Source organism: Oncorhynchus kisutch, linkage group LG11 (assembly GCF_002021735.2).
Source record: "Oncorhynchus kisutch isolate 150728-3 linkage group LG11, Okis_V2, whole genome shotgun sequence".
Lineage (NCBI taxonomy): Eukaryota > Metazoa > Chordata > Actinopteri > Salmoniformes > Salmonidae > Oncorhynchus > Oncorhynchus kisutch.
In genome coordinates, this window is record NC_034184.2 from 64,381,335 (window position 1) to 64,403,681 (window position 22,347).

General features: G+C 43.8%; 1 protein-coding gene across 5 annotated transcripts in view; it reads right to left on the reverse strand.

Annotated features, from left to right (window-relative positions):
- Positions 1-22,347, reverse strand: part of arhgap21a (Rho GTPase activating protein 21a) — a 108,282-nt gene that overhangs the window by 17,663 nt on the left and 68,272 nt on the right. For 4 of the 5 annotated variants that reach the window (XM_031836094.1, XM_031836093.1, XM_031836096.1 and 1 more), the window contains 5 exons: positions 17,274-17,366; positions 11,328-11,406; positions 10,694-10,748; positions 6,633-6,656; positions 2,679-4,695 (listed from right to left, as the gene is read on the reverse strand). In XM_031836094.1, coding sequence (XP_031691954.1) covers positions 2,679-4,695; positions 6,633-6,656; positions 10,694-10,748; positions 11,328-11,406; positions 17,274-17,366 — 2,268 coding nt within the window. The remainder of the gene's footprint in view (positions 1-2,678; positions 4,696-6,632; positions 6,657-10,693; positions 10,749-11,327; positions 11,407-17,273; positions 17,367-22,347) is intronic. The other variant, XM_031836095.1, reaches the window with a different exon arrangement.

Genomic DNA, 22,347 nt, shown 5'->3' on the forward strand with positions numbered 1-22,347 from the left:
AGTTGGTTTGGGGATTTGAACCAAAGACCTTTCCGTTACTGTCCCAATGCTCTTAACCGCTAGGCTACCTGCTGTCAAAAACCAAGTGCTTCACAGATGTATCTGTATCATCCGTATAATATTCTTGTATAACTCTCTGTTAACTGGTTCAACCGAAACCAGAGTACAATCAGCCAAATATTTTATTAGAAGGAAAATAAAACATAAACCTGAGTAATGCGAAAGCTTACATTCCTATGTGTGCCTAAGCAAAACATTTCACATTTAATAGCGCACATTAACATGAAACATCTGACCTGTTTCTTCGGCTGCAGAGATTGTTACAGTGAAATTCCCCAACATAACCTCACAGATCGTTCCCATGATACGGCTGCCAAATCGGGACAGATGTTCCCTATTTCATGTGTTTGTGAAAACAGCAACAAACAGCGTTGTTCGACACATGTACTTGAAACTCCTTGCGTTGTCAGTTCAAGCCATCAAGTTTCAAATGGAACAGCTGTCGAAATGTAAGACTACCCAAAACAGAGCATTACGGCTGTGAGTGATGGAGCAAACATTGTTGCTCAGCTAGTACTATACATTATAAACTGGGTGGTTCGAGCTGAAGGCTGATTGGCTCAAAGTCATGGTATATCAGACCACGGGTATAGCAAAACATTTATTTTTAATGCTATAATTACGTTGGTAACCAGTTTATAATAGCAACAAGGCACCTCGGTGGTTTGTGGTATATGGTCAATATACCACGGCTAAGGGCGGTATCCAGGCACTCCGCATTGCGTTGTGCACAACAGCCTTTCGCCGTGGTATATTGACCATATATATACTCCACCCCCACGGGCCTTATTGCTTAAATATAGCATGCGACCACTACAGAGGTGGGCTGCTGATTTATGCTTGAGGCAGACTGAAGCTTATGAGGTGCTGTGAGTGTTTGATTGTGTCTAGGTGTGTGTGGGAGAGAGTATGTAAAGGAGTTGTGTGTGTAAGAGGATATTATTAACCCATGTGGGCTCCAGGCCACTGGTGTCTGAGTAAAAGGTGCCCTGATTGGTGGATGATGGCTCATGTCATGTCAACGAAACTATTAAAACTATTGGCACGTAAACCCAGAGCACATCAAATCTAGCTTAAAAAAACACCACCATCAAATACATGATAATAAGTCTACCAAAAAAAACACACCATCAAATACATGATAATAAGTCTACCAAAAAAAACACACCATCAAATACATGATAATAAGTCTACCAAAAAAACAAACAGATAAATTAAGAGTTCCATTCCGATCTGACAGCTGAAAAGTGCAGCTCTAATTGCGAACGCTTAAGATACTCCTAACATCAGCGCAATGCATTTGAAACACATTTGCTCTAGGAAAACACAAGCAGGAACGGGACATTTGTTTGTTCTCAGTACAAAACTACTAATCTGCCAGACACACAATGCACAGCAGTTGTTGGACAGTTGGTTTGAATGGTAAGTGTTGAACTGAGTAACGGCTACTTTTTAAAATGAAGACAGGGTATTTGTTGCTATTGGTGTATTTAAGCATTCTGGCCACGCTGAATGTACTCTCTTCTTTTGTTAGATGTTTTGTTAAGGTATAGAACTTAATACGGGGATATACCTAGCTGACTGACAATTTCAACATATCTGCTAAATGAAATGGTAATGTATCTATACTAATAATATCAAAATAAAAATGGAATGCACGTTATTCAATTTCCCCATTTCAGATAGACATGTCCTGCCCTGACCAAGCATTATGACATACCTCAACAACAAATCCAGCTCTGTTCAAACAGCCAATAAACCCCTGCCACCAAAAGCTATTGTAGCCCAACTACATCTATCAATACGTACATTGGTGATATACTCTATCCAAACTCTTTCACTGTATAGCACCAAGGAAACCATTTTTTTTACATCGTAAAGAAGTTGCACTAGAGCGATAACTGACAACTCACCATATTAGCTATGTTGACATTGAGAGATGCAGGTTGGTATCTCTTGGCATGGAAGCAGTTCTGCAGAGTAGTCACTAACTGGCACAGCCACAAAGTCATTCAATATTATTTTTAACTTAACCCTAACCACACTGCTAACCCTAATGCCTTACACTAACCTTAAATTAAGACAAAAAAGCTCATTGTTGTTTTCATACATTTTTTCTAAATATTATTGCCAAATGTTGACCTTGCAGCTGGCCTATCTAGAAGAAAATGCTCAGTTCTGCCTCCAGGGCAAGATTCATGACAAACATTGACCTGCTTGAGTGATGTTGAGGACATTTCTGAAAGCAGCTAGTCTGAGCATCAGGACTTTTACTGCATGACAATTTCCACCTGCTAAGACTTGAGGGCAGAAACTGATAACATCAAAACCCTTGTATAACCTCCCCACCCAAGAGATATTACATGCTCTACCAGGCACATTAAGCGAATCAGTCTACACACGCCCACACAAAACATATTCTCCCTCGCTCTCCTCAAGCAAGCCGAAACCAGAGCAACAGGAACTCCTGATACTAAGAGTTACAGTGCGTTATAAATGTGTTACCTAATTAAAGTTGATGCTTGACACACACCCCTTCCCAGGACTTTCTCTCTATGTAAGGAGTTGCTATGGTAATAAAGGAGTTGAGAGAGTGAGAACAGAAATGTGTTCCTTACCGATGAAGGGGATGGAGTCGAGTGAGTCGTCCAGGTTGCTGGCGCACGAGGCCTTGTGCTGCTCTCCCAGCCTTCTCATGGTCACGTCTCGCTGGACGTCGTTGGATAGCCAGTCCCCCGATCCCCTCTTAGCTGCTAGAGTCCCCACCTCTATTGGAGTCTCCAAGTCGGTGTCGTTTACAGCCAGGATGTAGGAAGGGTGGCGGATGGGCTGGGGTCCCGAGTTCTTATCCCTTCTCAGGACCACCACTGTGGCGTCCGGCCCTTCTACACCCTCCAACGGCCTCCCGCTAGTCCGCACCAGGGCGGGGACCTTTGACCTGAGGGTCACAGTACTGTTAACAGTGGAGGAGGAAGTAGAGGTAGAGGAGGAGGTGGCCTGCTGTCTCTGAACAGGGACTTTGGAGGGGCCGGAGCAGGAGGAGGACCTGGCACCCAGCCCCACATCCCTCCCGCTCTCCTCTCTCAGGCTGTCTGCCCGCCCCCGGAGCTGTAGCTGCTGCAGGGGCGAGGAAGAGTAGCCCAGGTGGTTACCCACCACCATGGCTCTTTGGTCTTTGAGCAGGTCCATAGCACTGCTGTTACTGGGGCCCCGGGTAGAAGGTAAGGAGAGTGGCGATGGGTCCGAGGTGGAGTTTTTAACAGGCAACCGCGAGGGCCTACTGAGGGCTGTCTGTGCAAGGCTGTCTGTCCTAGAGGGGAGCAACGGCTCCGTCGTACCTTTAGTGAACATCGGGGCAGCGATGGGCATACCTGTAAGGCTGGTCCTGTGAGGCTGGGGTAGTTGTTTCAGCACTGCCCCGTGTCTGCTGGCTTTGGCCTCCTCACCCCTGTATAGTAGCAGGCTATCCTCCAGCTCTGCCCTGCTGTACCCTCCCACTCCCCTCTCTGTAGATACCATTACCGCTGGCTCGCCCTGCCGGCCCAGGTAGTCACAGGAGCGTGCCCGGGGCTTGGCCACTCCCATGACGGCTGAGGAGGGTAGGGCATCCTGAGAGGCACTCCGGGGCCAGTCCCTGGGCATGGCTGTCCTCTCGGGCCCTCCCTCACCTAGCCTCTCCTGGGAGGCACTGCGCAGTGGAGCCACAGTGGCCCCCTGGTAGGATCCCCGATCGTGGGACGTGCTCCTGCGTCTAATCTGGGACCCCCCCAGGCCTTGGGAGGAGGCACTGGCACTGGGAGGACCAGGCTGCAGTGCGTAAGCGGCGTTGGGGTTGGCCGCCGCCCGCAGGCTGTCTAGACGCTCCTGGATGGTGCGGCAGCCATAGGTGTGCAGCCGCTTGGCGTCGATGTAGTCCTTGTAGGTGGTGTAGTTGCGCCAGTCGATGTTCTGGTGAGGTGAGATGGACGTGGCAGGAGAGGAGGGTGAGGGGATGTAGTGGTTGGGCGTGGTGGGGGAGGGTAAGGTGTCGGCCACCGTGGTTCGCGGGGAAGGGGTGAGGTGGTGTTTGTCAGGGTAGATTGGGGAAGGCCTAGAGCCAGAGGGGGAGAAGACTGAGGACTCTGTGGGCCGGGTGGGGATGGGGGTATATTGTAGTTGTGAACCTCCAGGGGGGCCAGGGGTCACAAGGATTCTAGGCCTGGTTGAGAGGCCCAGGGGACTTCCGAAACGGTTCTCGTCGGTCCTATGGCTGGGGCCAGCCCGAGACACACAACGGGGCCCCCGATCCGGTACTGGGTCAGGCGGCACCACCACTGTCCTCACACTCTCGTTGCACACACAAACCACCGTCTGGGTTTTAGGGGACTGCGGGGGAGGAGAAGGGGGGACAGGGATCTCCAACCGGTAGCCCATGTCTGTGTGGCCTGCCGTGGAGGTACCCTGTCTCCCTGCCCCTGCCTGGGCCGGCCTGTTGCTCCGGGAGGCCTCTGTGGAGGGGGATAGGTCCAGCGCCTGGGCCATCCCTGGGGCTTTAGGCTCTATCCTCGGGTAGCATATGGGAGGAGGCTCCGGGATGTGTAGGGCGTTTCCGCTGTATGCCTCGTTCCCTTTGAGGTATGCATCTTGGGAATAAGCCTGCAAGAGATTATGGGACATTATGTCTCTTCAACTGTATAGAACAAAAATAGGTCACATAAAACCTTTGTAGTGTGCCATTGCACCAAACTGACGTGATCCTCTGGGTACTGCTTAAGTTTCCTGCTATGCCCATAAAGAAACAGCTACGCTACAGCACAATGACCAGAAAAAAAGCGTATGATGAATGACAAAGAAAAACATGACCCATATACTCCTCAAAATGATTTTGTAAGGACGATAAATTTCAGTACACAGTAAATGACAGATAAACAATTGAACACACAGACTGTATGTACATGTTATAAAAACCATCAAAGACATTTGACTAAAAGATAACACAGTATTGCTCTCTTGGCCAAAGTCGACAACCAGCCCTTCCCCACCCCGGCAGTGTCTGAATCCTGAAGAGACACTGGAAGCGTGTGTTTGGGTCAGATGACCTCTTCCAATGGAAAGTGCTGGAAAAAAGAACAGATATGTCCAAGAGAGAGCGAAAAAGGGGAGAGTGAGAGGAAAAAAAAGCAGGCCCGACGCCAGGGCCCAGAATAAAGCCTGGTAAGAGCTGGATTTCAATCTACTAAAAGTCCTCAGTTCAGAGATGTGTATTGACTCAGGTATTTAATGTAATATCTCCCCATCCTTGTAGTGCGAGAATTCACTGAAGGGAAAGCAAGAGCTGGACTTTAAATCGATGAGTGCTCTATCTGTGGTGTCGGGTTACGTTTATACAGTGACTCCAGCATGTCTGCTGGCCCCGCCCCTAACTCGAGATTTGCATAAGTCAAGTGATGTTGTCAAAAAAAATGTACTGTCATCTGTAGCTCAGCTGGTAGATCAAGGCGCTTTGGCGCTTGCTACGCCAGGATAGTGGGCTTGATTACTGGGACCACTCATACTTAAAATGTATGCATGCATGACTAAGTTGCTTTGGATAAAAGTGTCTGATAAATGGCATATTTTATATTATTACTGACTCAATGCTTAACTAACAAGCTTCTCTCTCTGATGTGAGCAGAGAGTGGGAGACAGGAATTTGAATGGGGAAACGACAACACCTTTCCTGTCAATATTTAGCATGCTCTAAAAACAGGGGTTCTCCAACTTCGTGAGACCCCTTTTGTAATAGAAAATTCACCAGGGACCCCCCCCCCATAATCAGAGCATAACTCGAGTGAGATAAAAATAGGACACAAGGAGTTTTACTATGACTTCTATGACGAACCAAGTCTCTCCTGGGAAGAACATTTTACGGGCCTGCCTCTTGGCATCGAAGAAAACACGTTGCAGTTTAAGCTAATTGCAATTCTACAGATTTTGTCACGTGGAAGTTCTTTTTAGTTGTTATTTTTCCCATGAGGCAGAGCAAGAACTTTGCAGTTCTAGAGTTAAAATGACAGCGAATCTATGTAAACAAAATAACTAGGGGGAATACAAAAAGTATTTAGTTGAAAAAAAGAGAGAAGATAATTGGTTGATAGTACTGTTGATAGCAATATCCCTGTGAGCCTCCTCGGCCCATGTTGCCCAGGGTTAAGAACATAAATTGCAGGTAAATAATATTATACAACTTATTCCACGGATCAATTGGCCAAAATGTGTTTAATCTGTTGTTAGTAATAATCATTAATACAAATTAAATATTGTTTTTTATATTTTGACATCTGGCCGCAGACCACACTTTGAGAACCCCAGCTCTAAAACACACTTAAAAATACAGTATAACAATTCAAAAAAGGCACAAGGTTCTATGGAGACAATTCAAAATTAGGTAGAGATGACAGTTTTAGCTTAGGGAAGGCAAAAACATTACGCTTTTTGACAAATCATTACACTGTTGATACCAGCTTTAAAAAAGGACTGAAACCACATTCACACATGGGAAGAAATGACATTTAAAAAAGAAAAACAAGGAGTTAGTAAGTTTCCCTTCTTACCAGAGCAGTGATATCCCTGGAAAACTGCCAGCCGACAGGTTAGAGGCAGACAAGAGGAGAGAAGAAGGAGAGGGGAGAAAGAGGAGTAAAGATGTGCAATAGAGAAACAGAGGCTGGAGCTGTCATGGCTACGGTCGCCGTGTGAATGCACCACAGAAAGGCAGAGGAGGGCAAGAGAAGAGCAGTGAAAAAAGACGACGGGAGCAGGAACGGATAGGAGGAAAGTCACAGTCACGTTTGAGCTGCCACCTGCTTGTCCCTCTGCCATCTGAGGGCTGCCTCTCACCCACATAACTGCCTCCTCTCACCAACACTGCCTGATAGTAGTCATAAACCAGGGGTAATCTAACTGCCTACCGCTGCCGCTGTTCATTAGCTGCCTCTACCTTGGTATCCCTCTCTTACAGTGGTTATAAGAAAGTCACCACCCCCTTTCAAAATGTTCATCTTTTGTTGCCTTACAGCCTGAAATGAAAACACTTCAAATCAGACTTTTTCCAGCTTTATTTACACAGTAAATAAAATAAAAAAACAGAAAAATGTATTAAAAGTCAAATTACACTATTTGGATAAGTTAGCAAGTTTGCAATTGCAATTCTGAGGTATAACCAACCATCCTCCAGATCACAAATCAATTTCTAACACTAATTGCTGTGTATTGCCCGTTTTATTTACTGAGAATAACCTCAGGCTTCAATAGTGCTCCGATACATTCCTAAATGTCAAAAGATGTTTGTGTGGCTTTGGCAAGCTGTGGCCTAGCCATCTAGCTATGCGTGGAATTTAGCATCACACTAGGGGCTGGAGTCGGTTCAGTTCCTTACTCCAGATGAGAGAACCAGTGGAAGTGAATAACAGGATGTGACTGTGGTTGTGGGGTGGTGTGGTCTGGCATAGCGTTATCGTCTGCTGGGCTCTGGACCCTGACGGGTGGCGTTGGTTTGCTGTGCAGATCACTGAGCCGGGCAGGAATATGGTTAGGTGGAGCGAGGAGCCCTGGCAGACTGGCACCACAGAGGCTCTCGTCCTCTGGTCCTTAAAGCTCTCTGTCCTCTTTCTCTTTTCTATCACTCTTTCGTTCCACGCTACTTGGCTCATCCTTCACTTTCACTCCGCAGTTCTTTCCATCTGGGCCACTACTACTCAGCCCTTTTCCTGCACACACACAAACACACTTTCAAACCCACAGCCAATACTCTTCACCTGCTGTCAACAGTCCACCGCTGGTCAGTAATCCATGAGAAATGGACTGGAGTTTGAGCTAACCTGAGGGACAGTGCAGGAAAACCTTAATGTTCAAAACAGTACTGAGTGAACGATCAAATCAATCAAATGTATTTATAAAGACCTTTTTACATCAGCAGCAGCAGTTACAAAGTGCTTATACAGACATCCAGACAAAAATGATGACTCCTCTTCCCTCTGTCCATGGCAGGGAGTCTGCTAGATGCTAAGCCCTGCACCGAGAGCCCATGGTGTGGTGTCTATTTATGGGGAGGAAATGCTCCGAGTGCCATTAACCCAAAGGGGACAGCAGTATTATGGGAGTGAATATTATATAATGCTACATTTCTCTTAGATCTAACATCCTGTTTAGGGGGTTCTGGTACAGGACATTATCACTTATTTTCAAATCGATCTGTGGACACCGCAGATCGGAATGGCTTGAGCAATAGCCCTGGTTCCCACGGACACAGTAGTATATTTTTCAGAGCCTGTGTGATGTAGGATGTGAAATCTGAAACCACTTGAAGCTGGGATGTCCCTCCTACCATTTCATTCACCCTTCCGACTGTCCAACTCCTGCCTGAACCCTACTTCATAGCCACTGACAAAGCACAAGCCTGCAATCCTTACATCATATATCACTGTAGCACATACTGAGATCAATTTATAGCCTCTCGAGTGGGGCAGTGGAGTAAAGCACTGCATCGCAGTTGCTAGAGATCCTGGTTCGAGTCCAGGCACTGTGGCAGCCGGCCGCGACCGGGAAACCCATGGGGGGTGCACAATTGGTCCAGCGTCGTCCGGGTTAGGGGAGGGTTTGGCCGGCAGGGATGTCCTTGTCCCATATCGCTCTAGTGACTCCTGTGTCGGGCCAGGCGCATGCACACTGACACGGTCGCCAGGTGTACAGCGTTTCCTCTGACACATTGGTGTGGCTGGCTTCCGGGTGAAACGGGCATTGTGTCAAGAAGCAGTGCGGCTTGGTTGGGTCGTGTTTCGGTGAATGCATTGGCTCTCGACCTTCGACTCAAGTCTGTACGGGAGTTGCAGCGACGAGACAAGACTAACTACCAATTGGAAACCACGAAATTGGGAGAAAAAGGGGTAAAGTTTTTAAAAGAGATCGATTTATAGCCATTCATCAAAAACAATTCAGATTTTACACAAAAAAACATTAACGAGATTAAAGGTGAGTTCCGAACGTGTTCAGGAAGCCAAGCTAGAGCTCTGTGAGAGACGTTCACAGTGATGGAGGCAGACAGATGATTTATTTCAGAGATAATTATTTATTTCAGCTTTTATTTCATTCAACACATTCCCAGAAGGTCAGAAGTTTACAAACACTCAATTAGTATTTGGTGCATTGCCTTTAAATTGCTTAACTTGGGTCAAATGTTTTTCAGTTCTGCCCACCAATTTTCTCTAAGATTGAGGTCAGGGCTTTGTGATGGCCACTCCAATACCTTGACTTTGTTGTCCTTAAGCCATTTTGCTACAACTTTGGAAGTATACTTGGTGTCATTGTCCATTTGGAAGACCCATTGGCGACCAAGCTTTAACTTCCTGACTGATGTTTTGAGATGTTGCTTCAACATATCCACATAATTTTCCTGCCTCATGATGCCATCTATTTTGTGAAGTGTACCAGTCCTTCCTGAAGCAAAGCACCCCCACAACATGTTGCCGCCACCCCCGTGCTTCACGGTTGGGATGGTGTTCTTCGGATTGCAAGCATTCCCATTTTTCCTCCAAACATAACTATGGTCTTTATGGCCAAACAGTTATATTTTTGTTTCATCAGACCAGAGGACATTTCTTCAAAAAGTACAATCTTTGTCCCCATGTGCAGTTGCAAACCGTAGTCTGGCCTTTTTATGGCGGTTTTGGAGCAGTGGCTTCTTCCTTCCTGAGCAGCCTTTCAGGTTATGTCGATATAGGACTCGTTTTACTGTGGATATAGATACTTTTGTACCCGTTTCCTCCAGTATCTTCACAAGGTCCTTTGCTGTTTTTCTGGGATTGATTTGCACTTTTCGCACCAAAGTACGTACATCTCTAGGAGACAGAACGCGTCTCATTCCTGAGCGGTATGACAGCTGCATGATCTCATGGTGTTTATACTTGCGTACTATTGTTTGTACGGATGAACATGGTACCTTCAGGCGTTTGGAAATTGCCCCCAAGCATGAACCAGACTTGTGGGAGGTCTACAATTATTTTTCTGGTGTCTTGGCTGATTTCTTTTGATTTTCCCATGATGTCAAGCAAGGAGGCACTGAGTTTGAAGGTAGGCCTTGAAATAAATCCACAGGTACACCTATTGACTCAAATTATGTCAATTAGTCTATCAGAAGCTTCTAAAGCCATGACATAATTTTCTGGAATTCTCCAAGCCGTTTAATGGCACAGTCAACTTATTGTATGTAAACTTCTGACACACTGGGATTGTGATACAGTGAATTATAAGTGAAATTATCTGTCTGTAAACAATTATTGGAAAAATTACTTGTATCATACACAAAGGAAATGTACATACACAAAGGAGATGTCTAACAAACTATAGTTTGTTAACAAGAAATGAATTTGTGGAGTGGTTGAAAAACTAGTTTTAATGACTCCAACCTAAGTGTATGTACATTTTCGAGGATATGGGAACAACTACCTTCTGAGAAAAAGTACAAAGTAACTACCCATCCCACTTTAGGCACAAACAATGATCAATTCATGATTCCCATAAACCTTCACAAGTGACTTCAATTCTCTAGTCAACAATAATCAAGGAAGATACTCAAGCACAAAGTTAGGGAGGATGGTCTTAAATTAATTGTACTTACCAACTGCAAAATGTCCTCATCTTTTGGCATCACACATAGTTCCAACGAGGTGTCGCTGTGAGAGGGACAAAAGTAGTAGAGATTCCGCTTATGAGTTGGAGCAGTAGTGTGCACAATCAACATAGTTCATGTAACAACTAAACCTTTTTTTTGTATAGTTTAGACTTAGCTTTAAGGTATGTTCATGAGTAGGAGGGTAAAGGTTTAGTAACATTGGGAACTGACAGTTATATATGCCATGGGCGCATGGATTGCTCAACAATGTCTGTGTGCCAATTTCAAAGGAATGTTAAATGGGTAGAGCAACATTTGAAAAAGTGCCTGGAGAAACTGCATTTCAGTGACACCACATAGCACCCTTTGAATTTCCAGAGAAGGAAACGGTTTATGTTTCATTTAAAATATTTAGTTTGAATGATTAGAATAACAAAAAGCTGTTCATTTTTACTTAATCTAATCTCGATAGCACCGAAACGAGACAAGGTTTCTGAAATGTGCATAGCCTTAAATACTTTAATAAGGCACTTCCTGGTAAGGTTTCCTGCAACCTATTAGCATTGTTTCAAAATACCCCCCCCTTCTTCAAGTAAAACTCAATGAGAGTGATGTATAAGAGAAGCAGGCAGTCCCTTACCTGTTCTGTATCAAAGCGATCACTTGGGAGTACGTCTTTCCAATGATACTTTCTCTGTTCACCTTTACAATCCGGTCCCCTGAAGGGAAGAGAATTCACATTGAAAACACATTTAATGTATCTCCAATGGACATGTAGCATATGAAAAGAAAAAACACAATCATTGACAGTGGATGGTTGCAACGACATATGACAATTTTAAAATGTGATACTTAGTGTGCCCAATAATCCCTCATTTTGGGTAAGGATGTAGCTCTCAGTACTGTAGCATTTCCCCTCACACAGATAAGACTGTGTTGGGATCAAAGGGGAATAGTGACACGGCATAAATGTGTTTATAGTCAACCCTACTGTACACGTTGCCTACGTCCCAAATTAAAATGGCACGCTATACTCTATATATAGCGCACCCCCATAGAGCTCTGGTCAAAAGTAGTGCACTTTATAGGGAATAGGGTGCCATTGAGGACTCAGGCTTTTTCATTCAAGTTTTCTGAAGAGGATATCTACAGGAAGCTGGTTAGAGGGAGTTATGGACAGAGTAGAGCTAATTGTGGGAAAACCAGTGCACTCCCCTTTCCCAGGAAAATGGCTATTCAGTAGTAAAAAGAGAAAGCTAGGCTGTGTGTCTGTGCTAGGGTTGAATAGCAGAAACCGGGATACCAAGATCAACCACCCAGAACCACTCCCTTTTCCCAGTATAAATAACTGTGAGAAACCAGTAAATTATAATAAATAATTCCTATGAACAGCATAACGTGAAATAGAACTGTTAAACTATATGCAATGTCTAAATCTGGCTTCTCTACGGGACACAGCCTACCCTCTGCTATCTGCATGATCAATCATCAATGCTCAGGGTGGGGACAGATAGCACATCTCAGTATGGAGGACAGTTCAAAATGAGTGTACACTACACAAGAGTATGTGGACACCCCTTCAAATGAGTGGATTCGGCAATTTCAGCCACCCGATTGCTGACAGGTGTATAAAATAGAGCAAACAGCCATACACTCTCCATAGACAAAACGGTGGCAGTAGAATGGCCTGTACTGAAGAGCTCAGTGACTTTCAACGTGGCACCGTCATAGGATGCCACCTTTGCAACAAGTCAGTTCGTCAAATTTCTGCCCTGCTAGAACTGCTCCGGTCAACTGCAAGTGCTGTTATTATGAAGTGGAAACGTCTCGGAGCAACAAAGGCTCAGCTGCGAAGTGGTAGGCCACACAAGTTCACAGAACGGGACTGCCGAGTGCTGAAGCGCGTAGCACATCAAACCCGTCTATGCCAACTGTAAAGTTTGGTGGAGGAATAACGGTCTGGGGCTGTTTTTCATGGTTCGGGCTAGGTTTCAGTGAAGGAAAATCTTAACGCTACAGCATACAATGACATTCTAAAAGACTCTGTGCTTCCAACTTTGTGGGGAAAGCCCGTTCCTGTTTCAGCATAACAATGCCCCCATGCATAAAGTGAGGTTCAAACAGAAATGGTTTGCCGAGATCGGTGTGGAATAACTTGACTGGCCTGCACAGAGCCCTGACCTCAACCACGCTGAACACCTATAGGGTGAATTGGAACACCGACGGTGGGCCAGGCCTAATCGTCCAACATCAGAGTTAACAAATAACAAAACAATATATACAGTGGGGCAAAAAAGTATTTAGTCAGCCACCAATTGTGCAAGTTCTCCCACTTAAAAAGATGAGGCCTGTAATTTATCATAGGTACACTTCAACTATGACAGACAAAATGAGAAAAAAAAATCCAGAAAATCACATTGTAGGATTTTTTATGAATTTATTTGCAAATTATGGTGGAAAATAAGTACTTGGTCAATAACAAAAGTGTTTCAATACTGTTATATACCCTTTGTTGGCAATGACAGAGGTCAAACATTTTCTGTAAGTCTTCACAAGGTTTTCAAACACTGTTGCTGGTATTTTGGCCCATTCCTCCATGCAGATCTCCTCTAGAGCAGTGATGTTTTGGGGCTGTTGCTGGGCAACACAGACTTTCAACTCCCTCCCAAAATTTTCTATGGGGTTGAGATCTGGAGACTGGCTAGGCCACTCCAGGACCTTGAAATGCTTCTTACGAAGCCACTCCTTCGTTGCCCGGGCGGTGTGTTTGGGATCATGCTGAAAGACCCAGCCACGTTTCATCTTCAATTTCCTTGCTGATGGAAGGAGGTTTTCACTCAGAATCTCACGATACATGGCCCCATTCATTATTTCCTTTACACGGATCAGTTGTCCTGGTCCCTTTGCAGAAAAACTGCCCCAAAGCATGATGTTTCCACCCCCATGCTTCACAGTAGGTATGGGTGTTCTTCGGATGCAACTCAGCATTCTTTGTCCTCCAAACACGACGAGATTAGTTTTTACCAAAAAGTTTTATTTTGGTTTCATCTGACCATATGACATTCACCCAATCTTCTTCTGGACGGGCCTGGACATGTACTGGCTTAAGCAGGGGGACACATCTGGCACTGCAGGATTTGAGTCCCTGGCGGCGTAGTGTGTTACTTATGGTAGGCTTTGTTACTTTGGTCCCTGCTCTCTGCAGGTCATTCACTAGGTCCCCCCGTGTGGTTCTGGGATTTTTGCTCACCGTTCTTGTGATCATTTTGACCCCACGGGGTGAGATCTTGCGTGGAGCCCCAGATCGAGGGAGATTATCAGTGGTCTTGTATGTCTTCCATTTCCTAATAATTGCTCCCACAGTTGATTTCTTCAAACCAAGCTGCTTACCTATTGCAGATTCAGCCTTCCCAGCCTGGTGCAGGTCTACAATTTTGTTTCTGGTGTCCTTTGACAGCTCTTTGGTCTTGGCCATAGTGGAGTTTAGAGTGTGACTGTTTGAGGTTGTGGACAGGTGTCTTTTATACTGATAACAAGTTCAAACAGGTGCCATTAATACAGGTAAAGAGTGGAGGACAGAGGAGCCTCTTAAAGAAGAAGTTACAGGTCTGTGAGAGCCAGAAATCTTGCTTGTTTGTAGGTGACCAAATACTTACTTTCCACCATAATTTGCAAATAAATTCATTAAAAATCCTACAATGTGATTTTTTTCTCTCATTTTGTCTGTCATCGTTGAAGTGTACCTATGATGGAAATTACAGGCCTCATCTTTTTAAGTGGGAGAACTTGCAATTGGTGGCTGACTAAATACTTTTTTGCCCCACTGTACTTATTTTATTTATTTTATTAACAAATTCACGTGTGAAAAAGTCACTCAATAACTGGTTGTGCCACCTTTAACTGCAATGACTGCAATCAAATTGTTTTTATTTTACCTTTATTTAACCAGGCAAGTCATTTAAGAACAATATCTTATTTTCAATGACAGCCTAGGAACAGTGGGTAGCATTTCCTCTCACACAACTGCCTTGTTCAGGGGCATAACGGCAGATTTGTCAGCTCTGGGATTCGAACTTGTAACCCTCCTTTGGTAGCAATAATCTCAACCAAACATTTTCTGTAGCTGCGGATCAGACCTGCACAACGGTCAGGAGGACTTTTGGACCATTCCTCTTTACAAAACTGTTTCAGTTCAGCAATATTCTTGGGCTGTCTGGTGTGAACTGCTCTCAGGGTCATGCCACAGCATCTGGGCCACTCCAGAAGGCGTATTTTCTTCTGTTGAAGCCATTCTGTTGTTGATTTACTTCTGTGTTTTGGGTCATTGTCCTGTTGCATTACCCAACTTATGTTGATCTTCAATTGGTGGACAGATAGCCTAACATTCTCCTGCAAAAGGTCTTGATAAACGTGGGAAAACATTTCTCTGTCGATGATAGCAAGCTGTTCAGGCCCTGAGGGAGCTAAGCAGCCCCAAACCATGATGCTCCCTCCACCATACTTTACAGTTGGGATGATGTTGAAGTGCTGTACTTTTTTTCTCCACACACAGTGTTGCGTGTTCCTTCCAAACAACTCAATTGTAGTTTCATCTGTCCACAGAATATTTTACCAGTGGTGCACTTTTGCAAACTTCAGACGTGTGGTCTTTTTGGACAGCAGTGGCTTCTTCCATTGTGTCCTCCCACGAACACCATTCTTGTTTAGTGTTTTACGTATGTTAGACTCGTCAACAGAGATGTTCGCATGTTCCAGAGATTTCTGTAAGTCTTTAGCTGACACTATAGGTTTCTTCTTAACCTCATTGAGCATTCTGCACTGTGCTCTTGCAGTCATCTTTGCAGGACAGCCACTCATATGGAGATTAGCAACAGTGCTGAACTTTCTCCATTTATATAAAATTTGTCTTACCGTGGACTGATGAACATCAAGGCTTTTAGAGATACTTTTGTAACCATTTCCAGCTTGACGCAAGTCAACAATTCTTAATCTAAGGTCTTCTGAGATCTATTTTGTTCGAGGCATGGTTCACATCAGGCAATGCTTCTTGAGGATAGCAAACTCAAATTTTGTGAATGTTTTTAGCTTTTCGAGAAGTCATTAGCCTAGGGGTTCACATACATTTATGTATTCAATATAGACATGAAAAATACAATAATTTGTGTGTTATTAGTTTAAGCACACTATGCTTGTCTATTGTGTGACTTAGATGAAGATCAGATCAAATTTGATGACCAATTTATGCAGAAATCCAGGTAATACCAAAGGGTTCACATACCTTTTCTTGCCACTGTATATATGTGCCAGCCTACTAATTATACAAATGTAAAATATTTAATTTTAAAATCAAATTCACTAGCCTATAACTGGAACTTTGTAGGTCGCATGGTCTACACCAGCATGGCATGTTCTCACAAACCTTCATGGTTCGAATGAGGTTCGAATTCCAATCCATATAATACAGTATAATACAATACAGTCCACACATTCAAAAAGATTAGGCTATTGGAGCTCGTTTAATTTATTACCCAAGAGAGTACAGCGACATCTAATGTCCTCAATGTTTTTCTGTTGTGCATAATGTGCGGTAGCCTATATTTTTATTTATTTATTATTTTACCTTTATTTAACTAGGCAAGTCAGTTAAGAACAAATTCTTATTTTCAATGACGGCCTAGGAACAGTGGGTTAACTGCCTGTTCAGGGGCAGAACGACAGATTTGTACCAGCTGGGGGATTTGAACTGGCAACCTTTTGGTTACTAGTCCAACGCGCTTACCACTAGTCTAACCTGCCGCCCCATATCATAGGCTATATTTTGGATAACGGCTTGGGATCATAAAATGGCTTTAATATAGGGCTCATAAAATGTCCTTATTTGTATGGCTCATCAGGCTTAGGTAGCATCAGGCTTGAATGTTCATGTTGATCAAAGCTCTAAGCAAATCCAGATATATTTATACGTTTTAGAATGACACTTCCAGTTTCGGCAGGAAATACCAGGTTACCAGGAAGTGATTTATTCTTGGATGGAACATTTGTAAAATACCGGGAAAATATTAAACCCTAGTCTGTGCCACTTTGCCGTTCCTGCCATGTAGCCAACCAACAGCACTGAGAGTGCAGTGGCATTGCATGCGTATATGGTGACCACATTCTCTGATTTGGCTTTAATTAAATTAGATGACAAGACAAATCTTTGTTTTGACAACAAGCAATTGATATAGAAGTGAATGTGGTCTTGAGAATCTACAAGCGTCAGGGAAATGTATCTATATTGTGTTGTCAAATCAGGGGCAGCAGGTAGTCTAGCGGTTAAAAGCGTTGGGCCAGTAACCGAAAGGTCAGCAAGGTGGAAAAATCTGCCCCTTGAGCAAGGCAGTTAACCCCCAACAATAACTGCTCCCCAGGCGCCTATGATGTGGATGACGATTAAGGCAGCCCCCCACACCTCTCTGATTTAGAGGGGTTGGGTTGAATGCGGAAGACACATTTCGGTTAAATGCATTCATTTGTGCAACTGACTAGGTATCCCACTTCCCTTTCCCAAATCAGTGGCACAAAACATGAGTCATGCTGTTGTTACCTGTACAGAGTCCAGCTCCGTGGGCAGGGCCTCCCTCCTTCACTTGCTTGACGAAGATGGTGTCCATTGGCTCCAGCCTGTTCCTCTGTCTCCCTGGAAACGGAAAAAGCGCACCGGGGGTCAGGTGCCATGGTGCAGAGCCAAGGGACTATCACTACTAGGATTAGAGCTAGCTACATCACTAGCATTACAGCTTGCTGGCACTTTCAAATGTTAGCATAGGTACACATCTAACGTATGAAAACATGGTCTAGGGAGGGAGAAATAGTACTCATTTAAAGAAGAGGGAGAGCTCTCTTTTCAGATGAACACAGCAGGGTTTACTCAGCTGGAACCACACACTGCCAAGAGGCCAGACAAGACAGCAGTGTTTCTACACGCCATTGAAAAGTTTGTTTATCTGAATAAATTGCACGCCTCTAAATAAATAAATAAATACAAAATAAATAAAAAAGATGCAACATCTGCATCATAACACATTAACATAGGCTTCTCAACACAGACCCCTACTTTTAGTGTTCAGCGTCCCAAATAATGGGGTGAACCCTGAATTGCGCTTAAGGCAAATTTGAACTTAAAATAGTTCATGCATGACTAAGTCAACATTTTACATAAATGCCTCAAGGTTAGCATTCATCCCTCTACCTATAGCAGGGATCATCAACTAGATTCAGTCGCGCGCCAATTTTTTCTTGAGCAGAAGGTCGGCGGGACGGAACATAATTGCAAATGAACAGCAAGAAGCCCAAACAGATATGTTTAAAATGGATCGCTGTCCCAATACTTTTGAAGCCCGCTGTATAGGACTGATACCGGATGACATACCTAGTTTAAAATTATGTCCATCTGATAGTTCCAGTAATAAAGGTGTCGATGACGCATGACTTTGTGCATGGCTAGCAACTGGAAATGGGGGTTACGCCTAGTAACCAAATAATGACATGGCTCCAACGCAAGGGGAGTAACCAACGACCTTGCGTCACCTACACACAATAACCAATAATGTGAAGGCGGAATTACGTTTTTAGAAATGTTAACTTAAAAACGAAAAGCTGAAATGCCTGGAGTCAAATCAGTATTCAACACATTTAGTCATTTAGCAGAAGCTCTTATCCAGACTTACAGTAAGTGGTAGGTGCATACATTTTTCATACGTTTTCCCCCGTGGGAATCGAACCTAGCGTTGCAAGCGCCATGTTCTACCAACTGAGCCACACCGGACCTTTGTTAATGCAACCCCTTTGTTACAGCACGCCTAAATAAGTTCAGCAGTAAAAATGTGCTGAACAAGTCACATAATAATTGGCATGGATGCAATAATAGTGTTAACCATGATTTTTGAATGACTCCCTCATCTCTGTACCCTGGTTTCTCAAATGATTGCCTCGCCTGGTTTACCAACTACTTCTCTGATAAGAGTTCAGTGTGTCAAATCGGAGGGCCTGTTGTCTGGACCTCTGACAGTGTCTATGGGTGTGCCACAGGGTTCAATTCTCGGGCCGACTCTCTTTTCTGTATACATCAATGATGTTGCTCTTGCTGCTGGTAATTCTCTGATCCACCGCTACGCAGACGACACCATTCTGTATACTTCTGGCCCCTCCTTGGACACTTAACTAACCTCCAGACGAGCTTCAATGCCATACAACTCTCCTTCCGTGGTCTCCAACTGCTCTTAAACGCAAGTAAAACTAAATGCATGCTTTTCAATCGATTGCTGCTCGCCCGTCCAGCATCACTACTCTGGACGGCTCTGACTTAGAATACGTGGACAACTACAAATACCTGTGTGTCTGGTTAGACTGTAAACTCTCCTTCCAGACTCACATTAAGCATCTCCAATCCAAAATTAAATCTATAATTGGCTTCCTATATCTCAACAAAGCATTCTTCACTCATGCTGCCAAACATACCCTCCGAAAACTGACCATCCTACCGATCCTCGACTTCGGTGATGTCATCTATAAAATAGCCTCCAACACTCTACTCAACAAACTGAATGCAGTCTATCACAGTGCTATCCGTTTTGTCACCAAAGCCCCATACACTAGCCACCATTGCGACCTGTACGCGCTCGTTGGTTGGCCCTCGCTTCATACTCGTCGCCAAACCCACTGGCTCCATGTTATCTACAAGTCTCTGCTAGGTAAAGCCCCACCTTATCTCAGCTCACTGGTACTGGTCACCGTAGCAGCACCCACTCGTAGCACGCGCTCCAGCAGGTATATCTCACTGGTCACCCCAAAAGCCAATTCCTCCTTTGGTCGTCTTTCCTTCCAGTTCTCTGCTGCCCATGACTGGAACAAATTGCAAAAATCTCTGAAGCTGGAGACTCATATCTCCCTCACTAGCTTTAAGCGCCAGCTGTCAAAGCAGCTCACAGATCACTGCACTTGTACTTAGCCCATCTGTAAACAGCCCATCTATCTACCTACCTCATCCCCATACTGGTATTTATTTATTTAGCTCCTTTGCACCCCAGTATCTCTACCTGCACATTCATCTTCTGCCGATCTACCATTCCAGTGTTTAATTGCTATATTGTAATTACTTCGCCACCATGGCCTATTTATTTCCTTAACTTACCTCATTTGCACTCACTGTATATAGACTTTTTGTTTTCTTTTGTTCTACTGTAATATTGTCTGTATGTTTTGTTTATTCCATGTGTAACTGTTGTTGTATGTGTCAAATTGCTATGCTTTATCTTGGCCAGTTCGCAGTTGCAAATGAGAACTTGTTCTCAACTAGCCTACCTGGTTAAATAAAGGTGAAATAAAAATAAATAAATAAAAACACACACAATTATCTGTAAGGCCCCTCAGTTGTGATGAGAATTTCAAAACAGTCAACCACAAAGATCAGGGAGGTTTTCCAATGCCTTGCAAAGGGCACCTATTGGTCGACGGGTGAGAATAGTACAAGCAGACATTGAATATCACCTTGAACATGGTGAAGTTATTAATTACACTTTGGATGGTGTATCAATACACCCAGTCACTACAAAGATACAGACGTCCTTCCTAACTCAGTTACCGGAGTGAGGAAGGAAACAACTCAGCGATTTCACAATGAGGCAAATGGTGACTTTAAAACAGAGATTTTAATGGCTGAGATGGGAGAAAACGAAGGATGGATCAACATTGTAGTTACTCCACAATACTAACCGAAATGACAGAGTGAAAAGAAAGACGCCTGTACAGAATACAAATATTCCAAAACATGCATCCTGCGTACAATAAGACACTAAAGTAAAACTGCAACAAAACATTTTTGGGATTGGGGCAAATCCAACACAACAGAGTACCACTTCATATTTTCAGGCATGGTGGTGGCTGCATCAAGTTATGAGTATGCTTGTCACTGGTAAGGACTAGGGAGTTTTTTTAGGATACAAATAAATGTAATAGAGCCAGGCACAGGCAAAATTCTAGAGGAACACCTGGTTCAGTCTGCTTTCCAACAGACACAGAGACAAATTCAGCAGGACATAACCTAAAAAAACAAGGCAAAATATACACTGGAGTTGCTTACCAAGACGACGTTGAACGAGTGACCTAGTTACATTTGTGACTTAAATCAGCTTTAAAATCTATGGTAAGAAATGAAAATGGCTGTCTAGCAATGATCAACAACCAACTTGACAGAGTTTGAATTGTAAAAAGAATCAAATGTGCAAATATTTTACAATCCAAGTGTGCCAAGCTCAGAGACTTAACCAAAAAGATTCACAGCTGTAATCACTGCCAAAGGTAACATGTATTGACTCAGGGGTGTGAATACTTATGTAAATGAGATGTTTTCACTTTCACATTATGGGGTATTGTGTGTAGATGGGTGAAAAACAACAACATTTAATCCATTTTGAATTCAGACTGCAACAACAAAACGTGGAATAAGTCAAGGGGTATGAATACTTTTTGAAGGCACCTCACAAGCACCACTGTGTTTGTGAAAAGGGGAGGGTGTCACCATAGAGCGTAGGGAAGTGTGTGGGGGTGGTAATGTATTCCTGTGTGTCTATTTGTTTGTCTGAGTGGGTGAGACAAGAGATCGAGGGAGATTTCCTCAAATGTCAGGTGAATTGAGACGCTGCCGGTCAAATGTCCGGTGACACATTTTCATGACGGAAACCCTGGCCGGTGGGTGGGTGCGTGAGTCCGTGAGTCCCTGGGCTGTGTGCCACGCTGTCAGTTTAAACATTGTACTCTGGACAGGCTGTGGAGACGAGGCAGCTGGAGCTTTGTCTTCTTTAAAAATATCTTTATTACAAGTGTCAGAACCAAAAGGAGAAGGCAAGCACAACTCTGTAAATCTCCACAAACAGTCAGCTTCTGACCTAAACATCTCTCTGAACAATATATCCCTGATTCTCACTATTAGTATGGACAGACACGCTGACAGAATTCTGGAAGACCCACATGTGGAGAAACATGCTAATACAAAGTGTCTCGCATAATCGTGTGCCACTTCAGGAAAGTTATGCATTTTGCTGCCCTAAACTCCCTCTTGTGGTGGAAAATACTATGTCAGAGGATGAATGCTTCTGATGAGTGAAGAAATGCTCTGAATAATACATTTTTAAAAAATCAGCCCAAACTGATCTTATAGATCTACTCTATTGGTGTTGAATTGTCTATTCATTTTGCCAAAGCCTTTGCCTACAACAAATTAACACTATTCTGGTGTATTTATGGCAGCCCTATAGAATATCTGCAGTATATGCCTATGGAACCTACAGTACAATGGCAGAAATTACCAAGGTGAGCACAAAACAGACTAAACCTAACCTGCAATGTGACAATATGTGCATGTTATCCTGTTTTTACTACAAATTGATTTCCACCATAAGAGAAAGACACATTTATTCCAGCAGATGGCACTAGAGGGCATACAATGAGGAACAAAGTCATTGCTCAATGTTACTTACATGATGAGAGCCGTAGTAATCCAAGGGCAAAACGGCATTACCCTTCACCTTCATGCTATTTCACTATTTAACACTTTCAAAATGGGTGACAAGTGTGTCGTCCTAATTTGTCTGAAGGATACCATGGAATCCCAGTTCCAAATG